The 19,413-nt window shown below is 36.5% G+C and overlaps 1 protein-coding gene across 4 annotated transcripts in view; it reads left to right on the top strand.

Annotated features, from left to right (window-relative positions):
* Window positions 1-19,413, top strand: part of NEDD1 (NEDD1 gamma-tubulin ring complex targeting factor) — a 46,062-nt gene continuing 26,649 nt past the window's right edge. Inside the window, exons 1-5 of one of the 4 annotated variants that reach the window (XM_050749312.1) lie at window positions 1-98; window positions 2,575-2,718; window positions 5,582-5,676; window positions 9,999-10,115; window positions 12,344-12,484. In XM_050749312.1, the coding sequence (XP_050605269.1) occupies window positions 2,583-2,718; window positions 5,582-5,676; window positions 9,999-10,115; window positions 12,344-12,484 (489 nt within the window). In that variant the 5' untranslated portion in view covers window positions 1-98; window positions 2,575-2,582. The other 3 variants (XM_050749310.1, XM_050749313.1, XM_050749311.1) reach the window with 3 other exon arrangements.

Here is a 19,413-nt window from a genome sequence, read left to right on the forward strand (position 1 = left end):
GGGCGGGACTTCCGGCCGCCGAAGTTTAACAGTCCAGGCGGGAGCCGGAAGCCCAGCGCCGAGCGGGCCGCGGCACCCTGTTGTGTTGCTGCGGAGAGGTGAGGTTCCGGAGGCCCTGAGGTCAGCGGGGCCTCGCCCGCCGCGTCCGTGCACCCTACGTATCCTAAGACCCCCTCTGTCCCCCTCAGAGGGCGGGGCGGAGGTCCCTGGGCTTCGCGCGCCCGGAGCGGTTGCCGGGCAGGGGCGCGGCGGCGCGTTGGGCTGGGAAGTGTCTGGGGAGCCGCGGGCCGGGGTCGCACACCTCCCCGAGAGGCGGCCCAGGTCAACTAGGGTAGGTTGGTGGCGGCCCTGGTGGCTGTGCTGCCCCGGAAAAGTTTGCCTCGTCTCCACAAGTCTGTCTTCTTTTTTGTCAACCTCAAGTACTTCTCTTTTGCCAGGTACTCGGATGCATTTTACAGGGTAGCCTCAGTTGAGCGGTTGTCCTGCAAGTAAAGTGCAGTTTCGGTGATTGAAAGTTGGAGAACTTTCATTTCAGCTGAGTAGTGTAGTTGAATTGGTTCCTGTAGCAGCTGTCCCTGAAGCCAGGCCGACGTTACCGCCTTCTGTCCTGACTGCTCGCTTTCGATGGGACCCTCTTTGTGGGACTGATGTAAAGTCTCTCCCTTAAATGTGCTCAGTTCTTAGAAGACCGGAGTAGGTGGGCAGATAGTCCTCTTCCCCGCCCCGCTTTAAGAGCGGGAAACAAACATTAAATCACTCGGCGAATTATGTCTCCTAAGTTGGAGCGGGTCTTTCGAACCCAGTTTTTCAGAGCCCTGGCCTCGGTGATCTACCCACTACACCCCGCAGCTCAATAGGCCTGGTGTAAGATGCAGGTAGACACAGCTTGCAGTTGTGTTTACAGGGCTTAGAGATCGCTTTTCCAGCAGTTCGTTCGGGGCACGTGTTACACATGTTTAAGGCTCCAAATCCAAACACTGTGTTACGTTTCGACAGGTGACTTTAATGGCTTTTCATAGCACTGTGTCAGATGAATGGAGCATAAGGAAGCACATGAGTGAATTACCTTAACTTTTTGTCTCGAGAATGAAACGTTTTTATAATTATGTCTTTAACTTGTCCTCTGAAATGGCTTATACTAGACGTAGGTGTGCTGTTGTATTGGTGACTCGGGGACCTGTCTGTGACATCACTAATGCTGTGTAGTAGTCTTGCACTTTCCATACTAGGAAGGTGTGGGAGGTATAATTCTGTGAACTCTCGCTTTCCTTTTCTCCCATGTACTTTTGAGCCTCCCTTTTCTCACCTATCGTTCAGTTCATTGCTACCTGTTGCTCTTTAAGGTGCCTGCCTAGAGCAGCTTCCCTGCCTTCTGTTTTCTAGACTTCCTTGGTTTGTGAAATCACCTTGTTAGAATTACATGTTTCAACTGTATACTCTGAATAAATCATTGAAGGTATTGTAGTCCAAGAATTGGTATGGGGACTTAGTGGCATCTCATTTGACCATATTGCTAATTTTAGGGTTTTGGAAAATGGTGTGAATGGATTCTGACCTGCAGAAATGCTACTTTATCATATGTTTTTTAAATAATTAGGAAGTTACTTATTAATAGTTATTTGTTGAGAAACTGTTTTGTGCCAGGAATGTTTCAAGACTCTGGTGTGGGGAGACAGACATTATTATGAAAACAAATAAAAATTTCAGATAGTGGCTGGGCGCGGTGGCTCATGCCTGTGGTCCTAACACCTTGGGAGGCTGAGGCGGACAGATCACCTGAGGTCGGGAGTTCGAGACCAGCCTGACCAACATGGAGAAACCCCGCCTCTACTAAAAAATACAAAATTAGCCAGGCGTGGTGGTGCATGCCGGTAATCCCAGCTACGCAGGAGGCTGAGGCAGGAGAATCGCTTGAACCTGGGAGGTGGAGGTTGCAGTGAGCCGAGATCGCGCCCTGGCACTCCAGCCTGGGCAACAAGAGTGAAACTCCATCTCAAAAAAAAAAAAAAAAAAAAAAATTCATTAGTAGGAAGTGCTATGAAAAAAATGAAATCAGGTATTGGGATATAGAGTAAACTGGTAAGTCCCTTACCAGGTAAGGAAGGGGCTGCATTAGCCAGGGTGGTCAGGAAAGGCCTTTCATAGGAGGAAACATTTGAGTTAAGACCTGAATGATGAGAAGGAGAGGACCATGGGAATCTGGGGATAGCATCTTAGGCACACGGAGCAGCAAATGAAGAGACGCTGAGGTGAGAATAACCTTGCCTTTGCATGAGGCAGAGAGAAGGCCAGTGAAAAGAAAGAGGAGAGTTACCTGGGGGCCAGGACATGTAAGGCAGGCTAAGGAAGCTCAATTTCATTATCATTACTGTGAGGAGCCATTGGAATGGTCAGCTGAGAGAATGTGATCTGGCTTTTGTTTTAGGAAGATCACTTCAACTACTTTGGTGAGTGCACTGTTTGGAACAAAAATGGATGAGTTAGAGCCACTTGTTTTAGATTAGATTTTGAACTTTTTTTGAGTATGTCTGTTCTTAAATGTTTTAAAAATATATTGTTTTAAACTATTTGTAGGCGCAGTCATGCAGGAAAACCTCAGATTTGCTTCATCAGGAGATGATATCAAAATATGGGATGCTTCATCTATGACATTGGTGGATACATTCAACCCACACACATCACCACATGGAATCAGCTCAGTATGTTGGAGCAGCAATAGTATCCTTTAAAAAACACACACACACACACAAACCACTTATTAGGTTAAACAACCACTGTCAGTGAAACTTTTGCATGTGACTCATACTGAGTAATGTATTTTGCATTGCTACCAAGGATAGATAACATAAAATAGTAATTTACAAAACAATGTATCATATGAATGCACTCTGATTTTATGTGTTGGGTTCATTTAAAAAAAATTTAGTTGCAACCCACTTCATTTGAAAACATTGCTATTAAAAAAGTATATTCTGTCTACACCATAGAATTAGTTATGAAAAGTTTCTTAATGAACCAAATGGAATAAGGTTGGTAATTGTGGAAATAATTCCAAAAGGTTTTGGAATGAGTTTTTGCATCTACATTTGGGTATTTGTGGATCTGAACTGAAAATTAAAGACAGAACATGAAGGCAGAAGCAAGTTTGGGAGGAGATAAAAAATTGTCCAATATCTCCATCTTACTGATGTACTCTCCATATCTTCCTTCCTCTCTGTGTGATGAAAACTACTTTTTTCCTAAACAGACATAGTAAAGTTACCTAGATTGAATTTTTCTAAGCTTTTTATGTTTCTGATTGACACCTCCCCTGTCTTGGTGAGCTCCTAAATGTGGATAAAATAAAATGAGGGAGTGAAGACTGTAAACTGGGGTTTTTGAACCCTGCGCTATTGACTTTTTGGGGCAGAAAATTTGTTGTGGATCTTTCCTGTATGTTGTACCATGTGGAGAAGGTTTATTGGTCTTCTCCCCTTAGGTACTAATAGCTTCTAGTTGTCACAACCAAAAATGTTTCCAGAATCGCCCGAATCACTCCCAGTAGAGAACCACTGCTGTAACCACAGTTCTCCTATCACCTTTTATATGAAAATGTTTTATATAATTGGTCTGTTAGAGATTTTCTTTTGTGAAACTCATATGCAATTTCTTAACAAATTTTTAACATTTGTCTGATTTTTATCAACACCAAAGTATTAAATTCTGCTTTCTGGTGAAAGGAAAAAAATCAAAGCTTTAAAATATGACTGGTTCAGGAACAAAAATATTAAAAGTTTTATATGAGCCTTACTATTCTTGCATGTCTATAACAAGAAGGACAAATTTTCTTACTGAATTAAATTTACCTCCTTATCATTCCTATATTTTGTATTAAAGCAGTACAACAAATTATTTTGGTACTCTGTTAATCAAACTCATGGTGAAATGACTACATTTTTGAAGGACTTTCCAGATATTTAGTAGGGAAAATATTTTAAAGAGAGCGACAAGTGTGTGAAGTTGCTGTTCTCTATTTTTAGATTTTCATTATGTTTAGAGCTTAATTTTCCCTCTTATTATATAAAAGTAGCAATTTGTAGTAAGATTATTTTTTGGTTGACTTTTGTTTTAAGGAGTTTTACTAGGAGTTGGCATTTACTAATGTGCTGCTTAATAGTCTAGCAACAAAACTGATGTAGCTATGAGATAGTGTTGTATGACTTTTGGAAATTGGTCTTATCGTTTTCTTGCGTGAGCAGATGTGCACTGAAAGCCTTCATACAGTCTTACTCTTAATAAGGCTTTGATCACTTCCATGGAGGTTAATTACTGAAGATCAAAGAGTTCCCAGCCTTAGCAACTTGGGGTCCACATAGCATAGATTCCAAGAATGGGGTTAATGTGAGACGCCAGAGAGATTAGTTTTTTGTTTTTTGTCGTTTAGCTTATGTTCCTCACTTTCTCATTCATGATTTCTAAAACTACAAGAGAAATACAAAAGTAACTAGATTACCCACCCACATTATGTTTCAGTTCTTTTTTTTTTCTATATTCTAAGGAGAAAAGTAGTGGTAAACATAGGAAGAAGTCAAGGAAAGGGAAATGGTTTTTCTCACTATGGTAATATCTAGGTAGAAATGATTTGATTTGCATCATGTATCGTAATAAAATTACAGTCCATGCTCTGTTTACAAAATACCTGAAAGTTATGCAGAACATTCAAAAGTTAATGCAGTTAGGGATTCTGAGTGTCTAATTAACCTTTCTCCATTGTTTTTACTCACATTTTAATTGCTAAAAAGCACAGATTTAAACTTCTGATATTTTAATTTGTTATGACTCTCAAAATCAGACTCTTATTCTTGGTTATATATTGTTGTATTTAATCATTTTAGTTTTAAAATACTTACTGTTTTGTGTTTACTGATTATTCCACTTATGATTCATGTAAAAGAAGGTAAATAAAATTTTAAATTAAGATTCAATTAAATTTTATTTAAAAATTAAAACTCATGACACAAACAATTCCTATTTAACCATACATGTTTGTAAAATGTTTGCAGGTTACTATAATATTCATTCTTAATTTAAAATTGTAACATTCTATCACAAAAATTCATGTTCTGGGAAAATATCAGGTCTTTTTTTTAAAAAATAGAAAAATAGGGGACTAGTGTGGATGTTTGCTTCCTAGTTTAGATTGGTACCAAGCACTAGGTTAATAAATATCTTGGACAGTTTCTGTAGATGAAAAGGTTGATTGATATTTGCTGATGCTGCTTTTATCGTGCTCTCATTCTTGAAGGATAAAATTAGCCCTTCTGGCCTACTCTTTGAAAACAGAGTAGTATTTCACATGGGTTAAATATCTTTTGAGTGATAGCAGAGTCAGAAGGAAGGCTAGTTCTTCCCTGCAGTAGTAGCAAAGAGAATTAGTCTTAGTAATTATTAATAGTAATGTGAGCTATTTTTGAAAGCTACTCTATAAGCTTTACTCATTCATTGTCTTAGTGTGTTTGCTTTTATAATTGCAATTCTTATAATAGTCTCTAGTGCTATAGATGTTCATGGATTGTTTGATGCTCCATAACTCTTCATTTAGATAACTTTTTAGTAACAGCATCTTCCAGTGGCGACAAAATAGTTGTCTCAAGTTGCAAATGTAAACCTGTTCCACTTTTAGAGCTTGCTGAAGGGGTAAGTGATTTTTTTTTTTAAACTGTTAAAAATCTTAGTTTTGCTTGACTGGCAATTGCTTGTTTATTGTGGTGCTTGCAACTAAATATAAAGGTTTTTAAAAGCATCATTTTTAACTTAAGCTCAAAATAATACAGTAACACTTAAAAATGAGATATGTGTACTTACTGAGGTATTTTTAGGTAAAATAGTTTTGAATATTAGGGGAACAATTGAAGACTTGAATTTTGTTAACTAGGCCCTTCGTTTCTTCATTTTCCTTCTGTGGGAGAGGATTCCTGTTGCTGCTATTTTAGGACAGTGTCCCACACAGGTTACTAGGTTGACCTGAGCAGATGAACTCTAATGACACGGCACTAGTTTACTGATCTTGAGCTCAGGACCATCAAGAACAGACTCATAGCTGATGATAGCCCTCTGCTTCAGATTCTGTCCACCTGTACTGAGGGACCTGTCTGAGCCTCCCCATGCGCTCCTTAAACAGGTTTTTTTGGTCAAAGTGGGCTTAGGTCCCAGGGCATTTAAATGAAGCTGTCACTGCATACTGTTGCCTTATCCTTTTGTTTTGTTTTGTTTTTTTTTTTTTTTTTGAGATGGAATCTCACTCTGTTGCCCAGGCTGGAGTGCAATGGCTCAATCTTGGCTCACTGCAACCTCCGCCTCCCGAATTCAAGCAATTCTCCTGCCTCAGCCTCCCAAGTAGCAGGGATTATAGGTGCCCACCACCATACCTGGCTAATTTTTGTATTTTTAGTAGAGACGGGGTTTCACCATGTTGGCCAGGCCCGTCATGAACTCCTGACCTTGTGATCCTCCTGCCTCTGCCTCCCAAAGTGCTGGGATTACAGGCGTGGCAGCCTATCCTTTTGTTTTATAAGTTAATCCCTCTGATTGAGGATGATACTGGCTTCTTCATTTCCAGTCACATTCCTTGAAAGCTATTTCTTTTTTAAATAGAATAAGATTTGAATAAAAAGGTATGAGTAGTTGATAGCTTGTTTTTTGTTTGTTTCAAAGTTTTCATAGCAAATCTTAAATTATTATGGATTGTCATAATTTTACACACTGGGATAGGTAAGGTAGCCCAATTAGAAAGAAAACAGCAGGACAATTGAATAAAAGCTCAACTAATTTAAAGAGGACTCATGATTTTTATCAATCCTCTCCTAAAGGTATCCAGTGGGATTGACCTGAACTTCAGTTCTAACCCACAGATGTTGGAGACTGGGACAGAGAGAACATCTGCTAACAGTAGAAATGGAGTTTGAGGCACTCTGTTTAACCTGTCTTAAGCGAAATCAAGGCATAGAATGTCCCTGGTCGATAAAAGGCAGACTGAAGTCTTCAAGAGCAGGCAAAACATCTTAACCATCTTTGGATCTTTGTATCCTAAGATGTTCAAAAAACACTTGTTAATGTCAACGTCAAAACCACTTTAACTTCTACTCTACCACTATATATATGTACTACTGTTATGCATTATGCCTTAGAATCAGTGAATTGGTGTTTGGGAGCTTTATTTTTTAAGTATAAAAATAACAGATGGTATTTACAAGTGTTATATAATTCTAAGAGTTTTGTGAATATTCCAAATTAGTTGCTATGATTCTTAGCCCTCTTTCCCATAGTTAACAAATCATATCATAATGCTGATAAATAAAAGTAAGATTAGTTGAGGTCAAATTTTCAGTCTGTTTTGATTTAGCTATAAAAATATTTGCAAACATTGGTTTTTTAGCTTTTACTAGTAATGTTTAAAGTAACATATTTATGTGCTAATAACCTTTTTGTAACTTTCAAATCCTCTTACTCGTGTATTGTTTGAGGCATTAGACCTTTTCTACTTGAGAAAATAAATTATGATCCTACTCATTTAAAAATTTTAGAGTGGAACTTTAAGTTCATATTTATTTTCTTTGATTTTGTATTTCACCTCTTTAAAGTAGAATGTACCTTTGCCTTGCACCTTGAGCAGTACAGGATTCCTGTAATAACCACACAATTTCCATTAATTATTTAAGTTCATTAGTTGCATTAATAATACACTATCATTAAAAAAGACCTATCATCAGGGTTAGCCAGCTCTAAATATAAGTTTTATTTTGAGCCCTTAAGAGTAATTGTAGTTGTTGTGATGATTGGAGTCTCAATACATTGATCTTCAGTGGACACCATCTTTTTCTATTTTATTTAAAGGCTGTTTTGATAGTTCTTAGCAAATTCTCCTGATTTGCAGTGACAACCAGATTTTAAATCTTCTTAGTCTCCCTCCACCAAAGTCAATTCCTAGAATGGTATTTGCAGGAGAATTACAGCAACTGTACTGAAACATTGATGTTGTGTGCATCTTGCTATTTTTATATGTTAGTTGATACTCTTGGTCAAAATTTCAGAGCTAGAAGGAACCCTGGAGTCCACAGAAGTGAACACAAATCTATTTGATTTCCTTGAAGCATTTTTGACCCCCTTAAAAGCTGCTGGATCCATGTGGAAGAAAGACAATGAGAGAGTGGCTCTTTAGTACAAGATTAGCATGTTTATAGTACTTAAACATGCAATGGGGGAGAAGGGCTAGAGGAAGGGGACCATCTGCACTCTTTAAAGAATCTCTTTTGAGCAGAGGATATTTCTGAGAAGCATAGACTCTCAAAGTAAGAACAGTAGATCTAGTCTTCACCTTTCGTTTCTCAAATGCAGAAACACAGGCTCAGAAAGGTGAGATGATTTGCCTAAACCTACATAGCTTGCCGTTTAACTTTCAGCGAAGTTATAAAATGCCCCCTTTGAATTTGAAGAATCCAAGGATGCACTGTGGAAGTTACAACTAATGTAACTTGGTAGTGCATCTGAAAAATGCACTAACTTGGTAGTGCATAGGAAACTTGGTAGTGCATAGGAAAAAAATGCACCATTGTGTTCTGTGTAGCATAGTTACTGATGGCACCACCAGATTGGTGACACTCAAAGATACTCATTGAGAAGAACTTGATAACATCTGTATTTTAGCCATTCTATAAAGATCGAGCATGGATATAGCTTTGTGCTAGTGAAACTGACATTCTGGCAGGGGACAGGCAGTAAACTAGTAAACAAAAAATACCCAGATATTGATAAGTTATCATGCGGATAACTAAAATAAGATATTGCAATAGCAAGTTACATTAAGTAGCCAGTGGAGTTCCCTTGAAGTGTGGTGGCTCTTAAGTTGATCTGTTGACCAGAAGGTCTTCCAAACAAGGTTCAGAGAATTTAGCTTTCTAGGCAAGGAGAATAGCTGTGTAGAAGCCTTGAGGCAAATATAGGGTTGTATATTTAAGGAATGGAAGGTCAGTATGGCTGGAGAATTAGTGGATGAGGAAGAAAATTGTAACAGATGAGGTAGGGCCCAGATAATAGGACTTTGAAAGCCAGGTAAATGTTTGGAGTTTATTCGTGGTGTGATTGGAAGCCGTTGAAGATTTTTAAAACAGGAAGGAGACATGATCTGATTTACATTTGTAAAGTCCACCCTACTTATGAAGAACAGAATATAGGAAAGCAGGAGTGGAAACAGGGAAACCAGTTAGGAAGCTGCTGTCGTAGTTTGGCAAGGTTTGGGTTAGTGTTAGTAGTAGCTATGGATAAAGGGAGCCCATGTGGGATTCATTTTTGGGTTGGAGTTTAGAGAGCTTACTGATAGATTGGAGGGGAGGGAGAACAAGAAATCAAGGGTTATACTAGGTTTTTGTCTTGAGAAACTGGATGGTGTCTTTACAGAGATGGGGAACAAGTGAGGTTGGACTTTGATGACCTGATGTCTGAGACTTGGTCTCCTTAACAGGGAGATTTGCTGGGAGACTTAGGGCAAGTATCTTGACTTCTTTTAAAAAACTTACTTCATTGGTAAAATGAGGACTCTACACTGGAAATTCTTTAAAGTCTCTTCTATTTTTAGCATTTCTGAGCTGGGGATTGATTTTAATGTAGGATATTCTGTGGAAATACAAGAACAGGCTTTATCAAGGGGAGATAGGATGGGCAAACAAACTGTGATGGGAGACCAGGACTGCCAATGTCTCCTAAGCTTCCTGTGTTGTCACCAGTCCACAGAAGTGAACGCACATCTATTTGATTTCCTTGAAGCATTTTTGACCCCCTTAAAAGCTGTTGGATCCATGTGGAAGAAAGACAATGAGAGAGTGGCTCTTTAGTACAAGATTAGCATGTTTTTAGTATTTAACAAATATTTATCACATGCTTATTAAGTGTTGAATGAGACCTGAAAGTCAGCTCTGAGCTCTGTTAAATTAAGGTAACTTTTATTTTTATTTTTTTTTAAATAGCAAAAGCAGACATGTGTCGATTTAAATTCTACATCTATGTATTTGGTAAGCGGAGGCCTAAATAACATTGTTAATATTTGGGATTTAAAATCAAAAAGAATTCATCGATCTCTTAAGGTAAGCAATTAAAAAAAAATCTTTACAAAAAAATGGATATCTTAATGCATTTAGAGTACTTACCAAACTTTTATTTTTGAGCTTTTATGATAAAAATAAGGGGCTTCAGAATGGTTAGGGAAAATAAAGGTGCTATTTAGCCGGAAACTTGTTTTTATGTCTTTTTTCTTCCATGTATAGAATTGATGCATATGATCAACATTTAAAACTTTTTTCTTGTTTTTTTCATTTAGTTCTACTCTTATTTGAATGAACCACTTCACTCATTTTTTTCTAAACTATGGTTTGTGGTCATCAGGGATCTTTCCTTAGGGCAAGCTGGAAAAAATGAGAGTTGTTTTGGGATGATAGTATTCAATATAGTAATCAGAGTTGGGGGTTCAGCTTTTTAGTTATGTAGTATATTTGGCTGCTCTTGTTTGTGTTATTTTTTATCTGTTTGTATTTTTAACTTGGTAATATTTTGTAAACCAATTTACTATTTACAATTAATGTTTCTTTAATAATTAGCTTTTGGTAGTTTCAGAAAATAAAAATATTTAGCACAACATAGTCTCTGGTTATATTTTTGGAATTCTACTTTTCATTATATTGTCTTTTTAATATTTAGAAGTTGATCTTAAATTTAATTTTTGTCTTTTAAAAAGGTTTTAATATGAAAAATATAAACATATATCTAGACACATACACAGAGGAAGAGCTTTCTTTAACCCATCACCCGTGTAAGCTTCGCTTACCCCATCCCTGCATGGCAAAATTTGATACACTTTTCCATTTTCAGCTTTCCCAATTACTCTGGATGGTTTTCTGTCTTTTTGGTGTGAAATTCATAATGTTTAGCTCCCTCATTCATTCTGTTAATGAATATTTTGACTAATTGTGATAGTGGGAAATCTAATGTTTTACCTTTGAATCTTTACAGTCCTCTCCCTGGTGATTAACACAATCTCTGGCACTTGGTAGGTTCTTAGTAAATGTTTGCTGAATGACTTACTTTCCACAGTTGAAATTAGGAAGACACTTGCCTCTTTATAAAGTCATATAAATTACATTGGACCACATGTTCTTAATTTCCCAAATGGGAACGATACCCAAAATATCTGCTCTTCCTTTTTTCTTTTCATCAAACATTTTTTCCTCAAGATAGCAAGCGTTCCTTGGTTTTAGAAATGGAATAAAAGGTAAAGAAATCTCTGAAAATACTTGAAGGACCACTTGAAAAAGTTGTAAGTGGACTATCATAGCTATTATTCTTGCCATTACATAAATAATTATTAGATACAGGGCTTAGTTTGTTGGTATTATTGAGATATGGCATCTTCCTGTTAAAAACTCTTTTCCCAATTTTGATAACTTTTCTCTGCTCCTGCTAGACATCTCTAATTTGATGTTGGAAAACATAGTCCTTGTGAACTCAGTTTGTTTAAAACCTGAAAGTTTTATTTCCTCAAAGTGTATTCCTAATTGGATTTGAGAGGCAGCCTGGTATAGTGGAAGGAACAGAGGCTTTGGAGTTTGACATGGAGTTGAATCCTGGTCACTTAGCAGTTATGTGAGCTTGCATGGGTTTCTTAACCTCTCTGTGTCTCATGTACTTCGTTTATAAAATGGGCAAAATAACCTTGCCCCTCAGGCTTTTCTAAGCATTAAATAATATATAAAGCTCCTAGCACTAGTAGGTTCTGAGCAAATGGAAGCAGCTGCTGTTATCTCACAGATGCCTCGCTCATTTGTTCTTCCCACTCCTCCGTTTTGCAATGTCTGGTTTCTTTCCCCTTCCCATGATTTTTCTCTTTTCTTTAAGGTTGAACTCCAGCTTTATGTCTTCCATAAAGCTTCCTCTGCCAACTTCATTCACAGTAGCTCTTTCTCTTTCCTCTGACACTTTGCCTCCATCATTCATTTAGCATATTCTCTGCCATTTTCATGTTAAAGCAGGAAATCAAAGTAGTCAACTTGCAATACCTGTTATTTGTCAGAGGAAGTGAATTCTTTAAAGTAGACATAATGCCATGTAGAAAATTACCTTTCCATAATGTCTCTCTCTCTTTTGTAAAGTGCCTGGACCATTTTTATCATTATTGAAAATAATTCTCTGTGTATTTGAGGAAAATGTTAAAGCAAATATTAGATTGATAAGTACATAATACATGGTATTTACAGAAACATGAAAATGGGCTGTTCGAGGGTTATGGGGCAGCGTACTTACTTTCATTTCTCTCTTTCAGGATCATAAAGATGAAGTAACTTGTGTAACATACAATTGGAATGATTGCTACATTGCTTCTGGATCTCTTAGTGGTGAAATTATTTTGCACAGTGTAACCACTAATTTATCTAGTACTCCTTTTGGCCATGGTAGTAACCAGGTACAGTATGAGTTTATTCAGAGTAAAATGGTGAGATAGATTTTGAATTGTATCTTACATAAGGCTGTGAATTTAAGTTTTTGAAATGCTTGATGGAAAAACTTTAGCTATTTTTAAATGGTAGTGTTTTGAAATATTCAGATAGCAAGCTAATTCATACTAGATTATGGTGCTTATATAAATTTGATTATGTAATCAAATAGTCACATCCTTCTAGACTATAACTATATACAGCATAATAAAATACAAATAGTTGTTAATAGGTTAAATGTAAAAAATGGATATTAATCTTTCTGCAGCACTACTGTTATAGAAATGTGTCACATAGCTCAGACTTTGTCAGCTGCAATACAGATACACTCAGAAATACTGTTTTGTGGACATGGAATGATTGAGTGTTTTAGGCAGAGGGTAATTTAAGTTTTATATTTTTGTTTTTGTAGGTATATGATAAAGTATCAAAGCTTATATATTTCAGGTTAATATAAGAGTGTTTTGGGAAACTTTTTAAAAGGAAAATAAGTCAATTTTTTCCCTTTATGAAAAAGTTTAGAAGAATAAATTCAGTTTTTCAAGGAACCTAACTCTTGGTTAACTTTCCATAAAATTTGCCTTAGGAATTTCCAGTGAGGTGCAAATTCTTTTAATTTTTACTTAATTATAATCTCTTTGGCCATAATTATTATCAGATAAAATATGGGAGATCTTCACTTTTGGCAAGTAGTTTTTAAAATTATTACTTGAATGTATTTAGTGCTTAAAAAATTTAGTGGATATGAAAAGTATACAGGAAAAAGTCTTTTTTAAGTTTTATATATATTGGGGGAATAATACAGATATATAAATGGTATTATGAGTAAGTGATATAAAAGTCTTATAGTGATACGGAACAGTTGAGAGAAGACTATCTCAGAATAAAATAGGGAAAATTGAAAGGGTTGGGAGTTGCAGCTAGGTCTAAGGCTTATTTATTTTGTTTTTACTATGACAATATAAATTGGCCTTTTTGCCAATTATTTGTTTCTAACTTGTATTAGGGTTACTCTTTGTTTTGTTTGTTTGTTTTTTTGAGACGGAGTCTCGCTCAGCTGCCCAGGCTGGAGTGCAGTGGCGCAATCTCAGCTCACTGCAATCACCGTCTCCTAGTTTCAAGCAATTCTCCTGTCTCAGTCTCCCAAGTAGCTGGGATTACAGGCACCCACCATCATGCCCAGCTAATTTTTGTATTTTAGTAGAGATGGGGTTTCACCATGTTGGCCACGCTGGTCTTGGACTCCTGACCTCAGGTGATCCACCCACCTCGGCCTCCCAAAGTGCTGGGATAACAGGCGTGAGTCACCGCACCCAGCCAGGGTTAGTCTTTTTCACATGTCCACATTATTAGTGGAACCATGGCCTGTTTCTTTGTCCTCAGTCTATTGTCTAGTTTCTTGCCCTACATGGAGAAGATGCATAATGAATATTTTAATGTATGAGTATATTTAGAGATGACAAAGATTTTGTTAGGCAAATATAAAGCTTTAGAAGAGGGATTTTTTTTTTCTTTCTTTTTTTTTCTTTGAGACAGAGTCTTACTCTGTTGCCCACATTGGAGTGCAGGGGAATGATCATGGCTCACTGCAGTGGCAACTCCTGGGCTCAAGCAGGAGCCTGGCTAAGATTTTTCTTCTTTTTTTTTTTTAATATTAGAGACAGGGTCTCAGTATGTTGTCCAGGCAGGTCTTTAACTCCTGGCCTCAAGTGATCCTCCTGCCTCGACTTCCCAAAGTGCTGGGATTACAGGCATGAGCCACCACACCCAGCTGGGAGAGGGATGTTTTATATGGAGGACATCACATTAACAAAAATAAGGAGAAAGGAAATTGCATGGGCTTTATATAGGGCCAATGTGAGAAAAGATTGGAAAAGGGTAAATATGAATATAGTATTGATTTAAGACTGAATGTCACACAAAAGACTTCTGTTTTGGAAGGTATTTCGGGAAACTAATCAGAGTTTTTAATTAGTTGAATGTCAGAATCATAGAATCCTTGAACATTAAAAATAGCCTTTAGAGGTAATCTCGCTTTCTGCACTTTATGGATGAAGATAAATGATTTGCCAAAGGGATGCTCTTTAGAATGTACTAAATTGTCATAGAAGCAGGAACTTATATTTTGTTTTGGTGATTTCTTTTTTATTTATATTTTGATAAAGGGGAGCCGTAAAGTCTAAACTTTGGAACTATTGTGAAAAAAATCATTAATGTTCAAGTACCTTTTTTAAGGACATAGAGTAACTTTCTTTTTTGTGTGTGTTAGAAACATGACAAATTTATAAATTTTATAAATTTTGGACTGACTTTTCAATACCATAAAAATTAGACCAGATACTACTATGTATATTCTTATACTTCAATTTTTATATTTATTATATCTTGCTAGAGAGTTTTCTTATTAAAATCAGACATGAAGGAATATTCCTGAAAACATTAGGTTTGACTATACTTTTTGACCTAATTTTGTGTAAAAGATTTAAATTTTTAAAAACAATTGAGGTGTAACTTTATAATAAAGTGCAGCGCATATATTTTAAGTGTACAGCTTGTTGAATTATTAATATGTTAATACATTGGTGTAACTACTAACAAAATCAAGATATAGAACATTGCCAGCACACCAGAGGACTTGATTTTGCCTTTTCCAGTCACTACCTCGTATTTTATAAAAGGAATCATATGTGGGCCAGACGCGGTGGCTCATACCTGTAATCTCAGCACTTTGGGAGGCTGAGGCAGGCGGATCACTTGAGCCCAGGAGTTTAAGACCACCTTGGGCAATGTGGCGAAACCTCATCTCTATTAAAAATATAAAGAAATTCACCAGGCATGGTGGTGCATACCAATAGTCCCAGCTGCTTGGGAGGCTGAGGCAGGATGATCACTTGAGCCTGGGAGGTTGAGGCTGCAGTGAGTTCTGATTGTGCCACTGCACTCCAGCCTGAGTGACAGAGTGACACCTTGTCTCAAAAGAAAAACAGGAAATGTCATGTGTCTGGTTTCTTTAGTCATCATTACGTTTGCTTTGTTGCATGGAATAGTAGTTCATACTGTATTAATACTGTGTAGTGTTTCCTTATATGAATGGGTCACCATTTATCCATTCTATTGTTGATGAGCAGTGAATTGTCTTGTTTTAGCTGTTACAGGGTAGCTACTGTGAATATTTTTGTACAGGTCTTTTTTTAAGATTATGTTTTTATTTCTTTTGAGTAAATACTTAGGAGTGGAATTGCTGGATTGTAGCATAGGCATACAGTTTTACTTCATGAAAAATTGCCAAAACATTTTCTAAAGTGAAATCCAACTGGATGTGAGATCGAGTTGCTCCACATTTTTGCTAATACTTGGCATTATCTGTCTTATTTTTGCCACTTTGATGGTTATCTAGTGCTGTCTCATGGTGGTTTTAATTTGCATTTGTCCATGTTGAATGATGTTAAGTAAATTTTTATGTGTCTTCTTTTGTGAAGTGACTGTTCAAATCTGTTGCCTGTTTTTATGTTGGGTTATATGTGTTTTAAAAATTTATTTATGATTTCTTATGTATTGCAGGTAGATTCATTTTGGGGATATGCATGTTGCAAATGTCTTCCTTCAGCCACGGCTTGCCATTTTACTCCTTAATACCTGGTTTTGTGTGTGTGTGTGTGTGTGTGTGTGTGTGTGTGTGTGTTTTAATGAACAGAAGTTCTTAAATTTAATGAAGTCAAGTCTCATATGTCAGTCTTTTCTTTTATGTTTGCTGCTTTTTGTGTTCTCTTGAAGAATCTTGCCTGCCCCAAGGTTTTGAAGATGCTATTCTGTGTTTTCTTTTAGAAGCTTTGTTGTTTTATCTTTCTTATTTATGTTTGTTATGACCCATTTCAAATTAATTTTTGTGTATTGTGTGAGAGAGGGTCCTACATTCCATGTAGATATATAATTGTACCAATGTTATTTATTACAAAGACCAACCTATCCCCACTAAATTACAGTAATGCCTTCTTACGAAACTGATAACTGTATTGGTTAGTTTGTAGTCGTTCTGTTTTGTTACGTTGGTCTAGTTTGTTACTAGTTTTGATTATTGTAGCTTTATGGTAAATCGTGATATTTTTAACTTCACTTTGACTACTCTGGGCCTTTTGCGTTTCTAGCTGAATTTTAGAATCAGCTTGCCCATTTATAACAAAAAATCTGCTTCATTTTGATTAAGATATTGGATCTATGGACCAATTTAGGAACAACTACTATCTTAACAATATTAATTCTTCCTTGAACGTGGTATAACTATCTATTTAAGTCTTTAATTTTTCTTAGCAGTGTTTTGTTTTTACTGTAGAAGTCTTGCATATCTTTTAGTAGATTTATTACTATGCATTTTATTTTTTTGGTGATATATTTTAATTGCATTTTTTCTTAAATTTTATTTTCCAATTCTTTGTGGCTTGTAGAGAAACACAGTTGATATTTGTCTTTTGTCATTTTATCCAAAAATTCTGCTAAATTCACTTAATAGCTTGGACAGTCTTGATTCTTTTGAAAGAATTTGTAGATTTTTTTTTTGCATTTATAGTTTATACACTATCATGTCTGTCATCTGTGAATAATAAGTTTTTATTTCTTATTTCCTGATCTTTATATATGTTATTACTTTTTCTTTATTGCATTGACTAGGCTCTCCAATCCAGTGTTGAATAGAAGTGATGATAGTGGACATCTTTATTTTGTCCCCAAATTCAGGAAGAAGCATTCACAGTTTACTACCAAGCATGATAGTAATTGTAAGGTTTGTGTTGTAGATATCCTTTGTCTTATTAGGGTGCTGTATATTGTGGGCAAATTTTACTACTTATGTTGGAAGTTTACATCATTTAGCTCCTATAATTCATATTTATCCATCCTAGATGAAAGTAGCAATAAGCAAGTAAGTATACAGTTAACCAAATAAAATGTTGAGTGCTGTGGAAGCAATAAACTGCAGAGTTCCAAGGGAACATACAGGAGAGACACCTAAGCCATTTGGGAAGAATAGAAAAGCATTTTAAAGGAAATGATGTCTCAGTGGCAGCCTGAGGAAGGGTGCAAGTTATTCAGACCTGGGTTGTTGGTGAGGGACCAGAGAAAGTGGTGAGAGGATTTGGAGAGCGCTGTAAGCAGAGGTGATCACTGCATAGAATGCTTACCACCATATATTGTGTTTCAGCACTGTGATCATTGCATTATATTACCTTCTCTCATTTAATCTTTGCTACTAACTTGTGAGGTATATGTTCTCATTTTACAAATGAGAAAATAGATTCCAGGACTTTCAGATCATACAACTCTTAATTGACTATTTTACATATCAACTCCTCAGAATTGGTAGCATTTTCTTTTGTATATCTAGCTCAGGAGCAGCTGAATGTATAAGGATTTGAGGATGAAAAGCTTATGGAAACTTTACAGTATTTTCTTGTCTCTTTGTGCAGGAGTCCAATATGTACCTATACCTCTTCCTCACACAAGTATCTTCTAAAATTCTAGGTGATAGGTTGCTGTATTACTGATTTTGAAAGGATTTTCATTGATAACTTTGCACAGGGAACTGAATTAAATATATCTTTTAGTTTAGGAAAACAGTAATGCTCAAAGCTTATCTCTTATCTAAGGTCAGATAAACTAGAACTTGAGATCTTCATGGGCCTGCTGCCTCCTGCTTGGGCATTCTGCATCTCTGTAGGATCTTTTGATGTAGCTTTACATGGTAAGTCCCACATTTATTTGGAGAGCACTAGGAGTAAAGCACCTTAGCTAGCTGAGTGAACTTGAACAAGTTACTTAACTCTCAAGCCTCCTTTTCCTTATCTGTCAAGTGAGAATAATATACTTTCAATGGGATTTTTTTTTTTTTTTTGATGGCTAAATGAGATGGTGAGTGTGTTTATCACATTGCTTACCATTTGGTAAGAGGTCAGTGAATGTTAGCTGTTATTGTGTGCTTTTAATGAATACCAATCTATCAAAATACCTTTTGTGATTTACTTCTCTAAAATGATTTGAACATCTTTAGATTTAATGTGTTCTCTCCAAACCCAGTTGCAAGTTGACCCCAGTAATCCTATTTTGTGTTTTAGACTGATTTAAAAATGAGAGCATGAAAGATGGTGAAAAATTTGACTAGAGTCTGTTGGTTTTTTTCCCCTTTCCCTGGAACAAATGGTTATATTTGTTGTGTATACCATTTTATTTCATTTTTCTTCAATAAGTTATACCATTAAAACAATACATGGGCTCAGAAATATAAGTTGGCTTCTGCTGGTAAGGATGCAGTCCCAGTTTTCTTAGTGAGGAAAGACAGTTTTCATGATTTTACATACTTATGTTTCCTTTTTATGGGCAGCATAATTTAAACCTTTGGAATTTTTCTTTTCAAATTAGTTTTTCTTCCTACAAGTAGTACTGCCTATTTTATCTGATTGTGGCCCAAAGCATCAAATTGCTACTTAATGAATGTTTATTCATTAAAAAAACTTTTATTAAAATTTCTCAAAATTCAGTTCGGTTTAAAAATATTGTGACCAGGCACAGTGGTTCACACCTAGAATTCCAGCACTTTAGGAGGCCAAGGCAGGTGGATTGGTTGAGCACAGGAGACCATCCTGGGCAACATGGTGAAATGCCATCTCTACAAAAAATACAAAAATTAGCTAGGTGTGGTGGTGCACGCCTGTAGTCCTAGCTACTGAGGAGGCTGAGGTGAGAGGAGTGGTTGAGCCTGGGAGGTTGAGGCTGCAGTGAGCCATGACTGTGCCACTGCACTCCAGCCTGGGTGACAGAGTGAGACCCTATCTCAAAAAAAAAAAAAAAAAAATGTGTGTGTGTGTGTGTGTGTGTGTGTATATGTCATGTTCATTCAACTTTAAATGTT

Source organism: Macaca thibetana, chromosome 11 (genome assembly GCF_024542745.1).
Source record: "Macaca thibetana thibetana isolate TM-01 chromosome 11, ASM2454274v1, whole genome shotgun sequence".
Lineage (NCBI taxonomy): Eukaryota > Metazoa > Chordata > Mammalia > Primates > Cercopithecidae > Macaca > Macaca thibetana.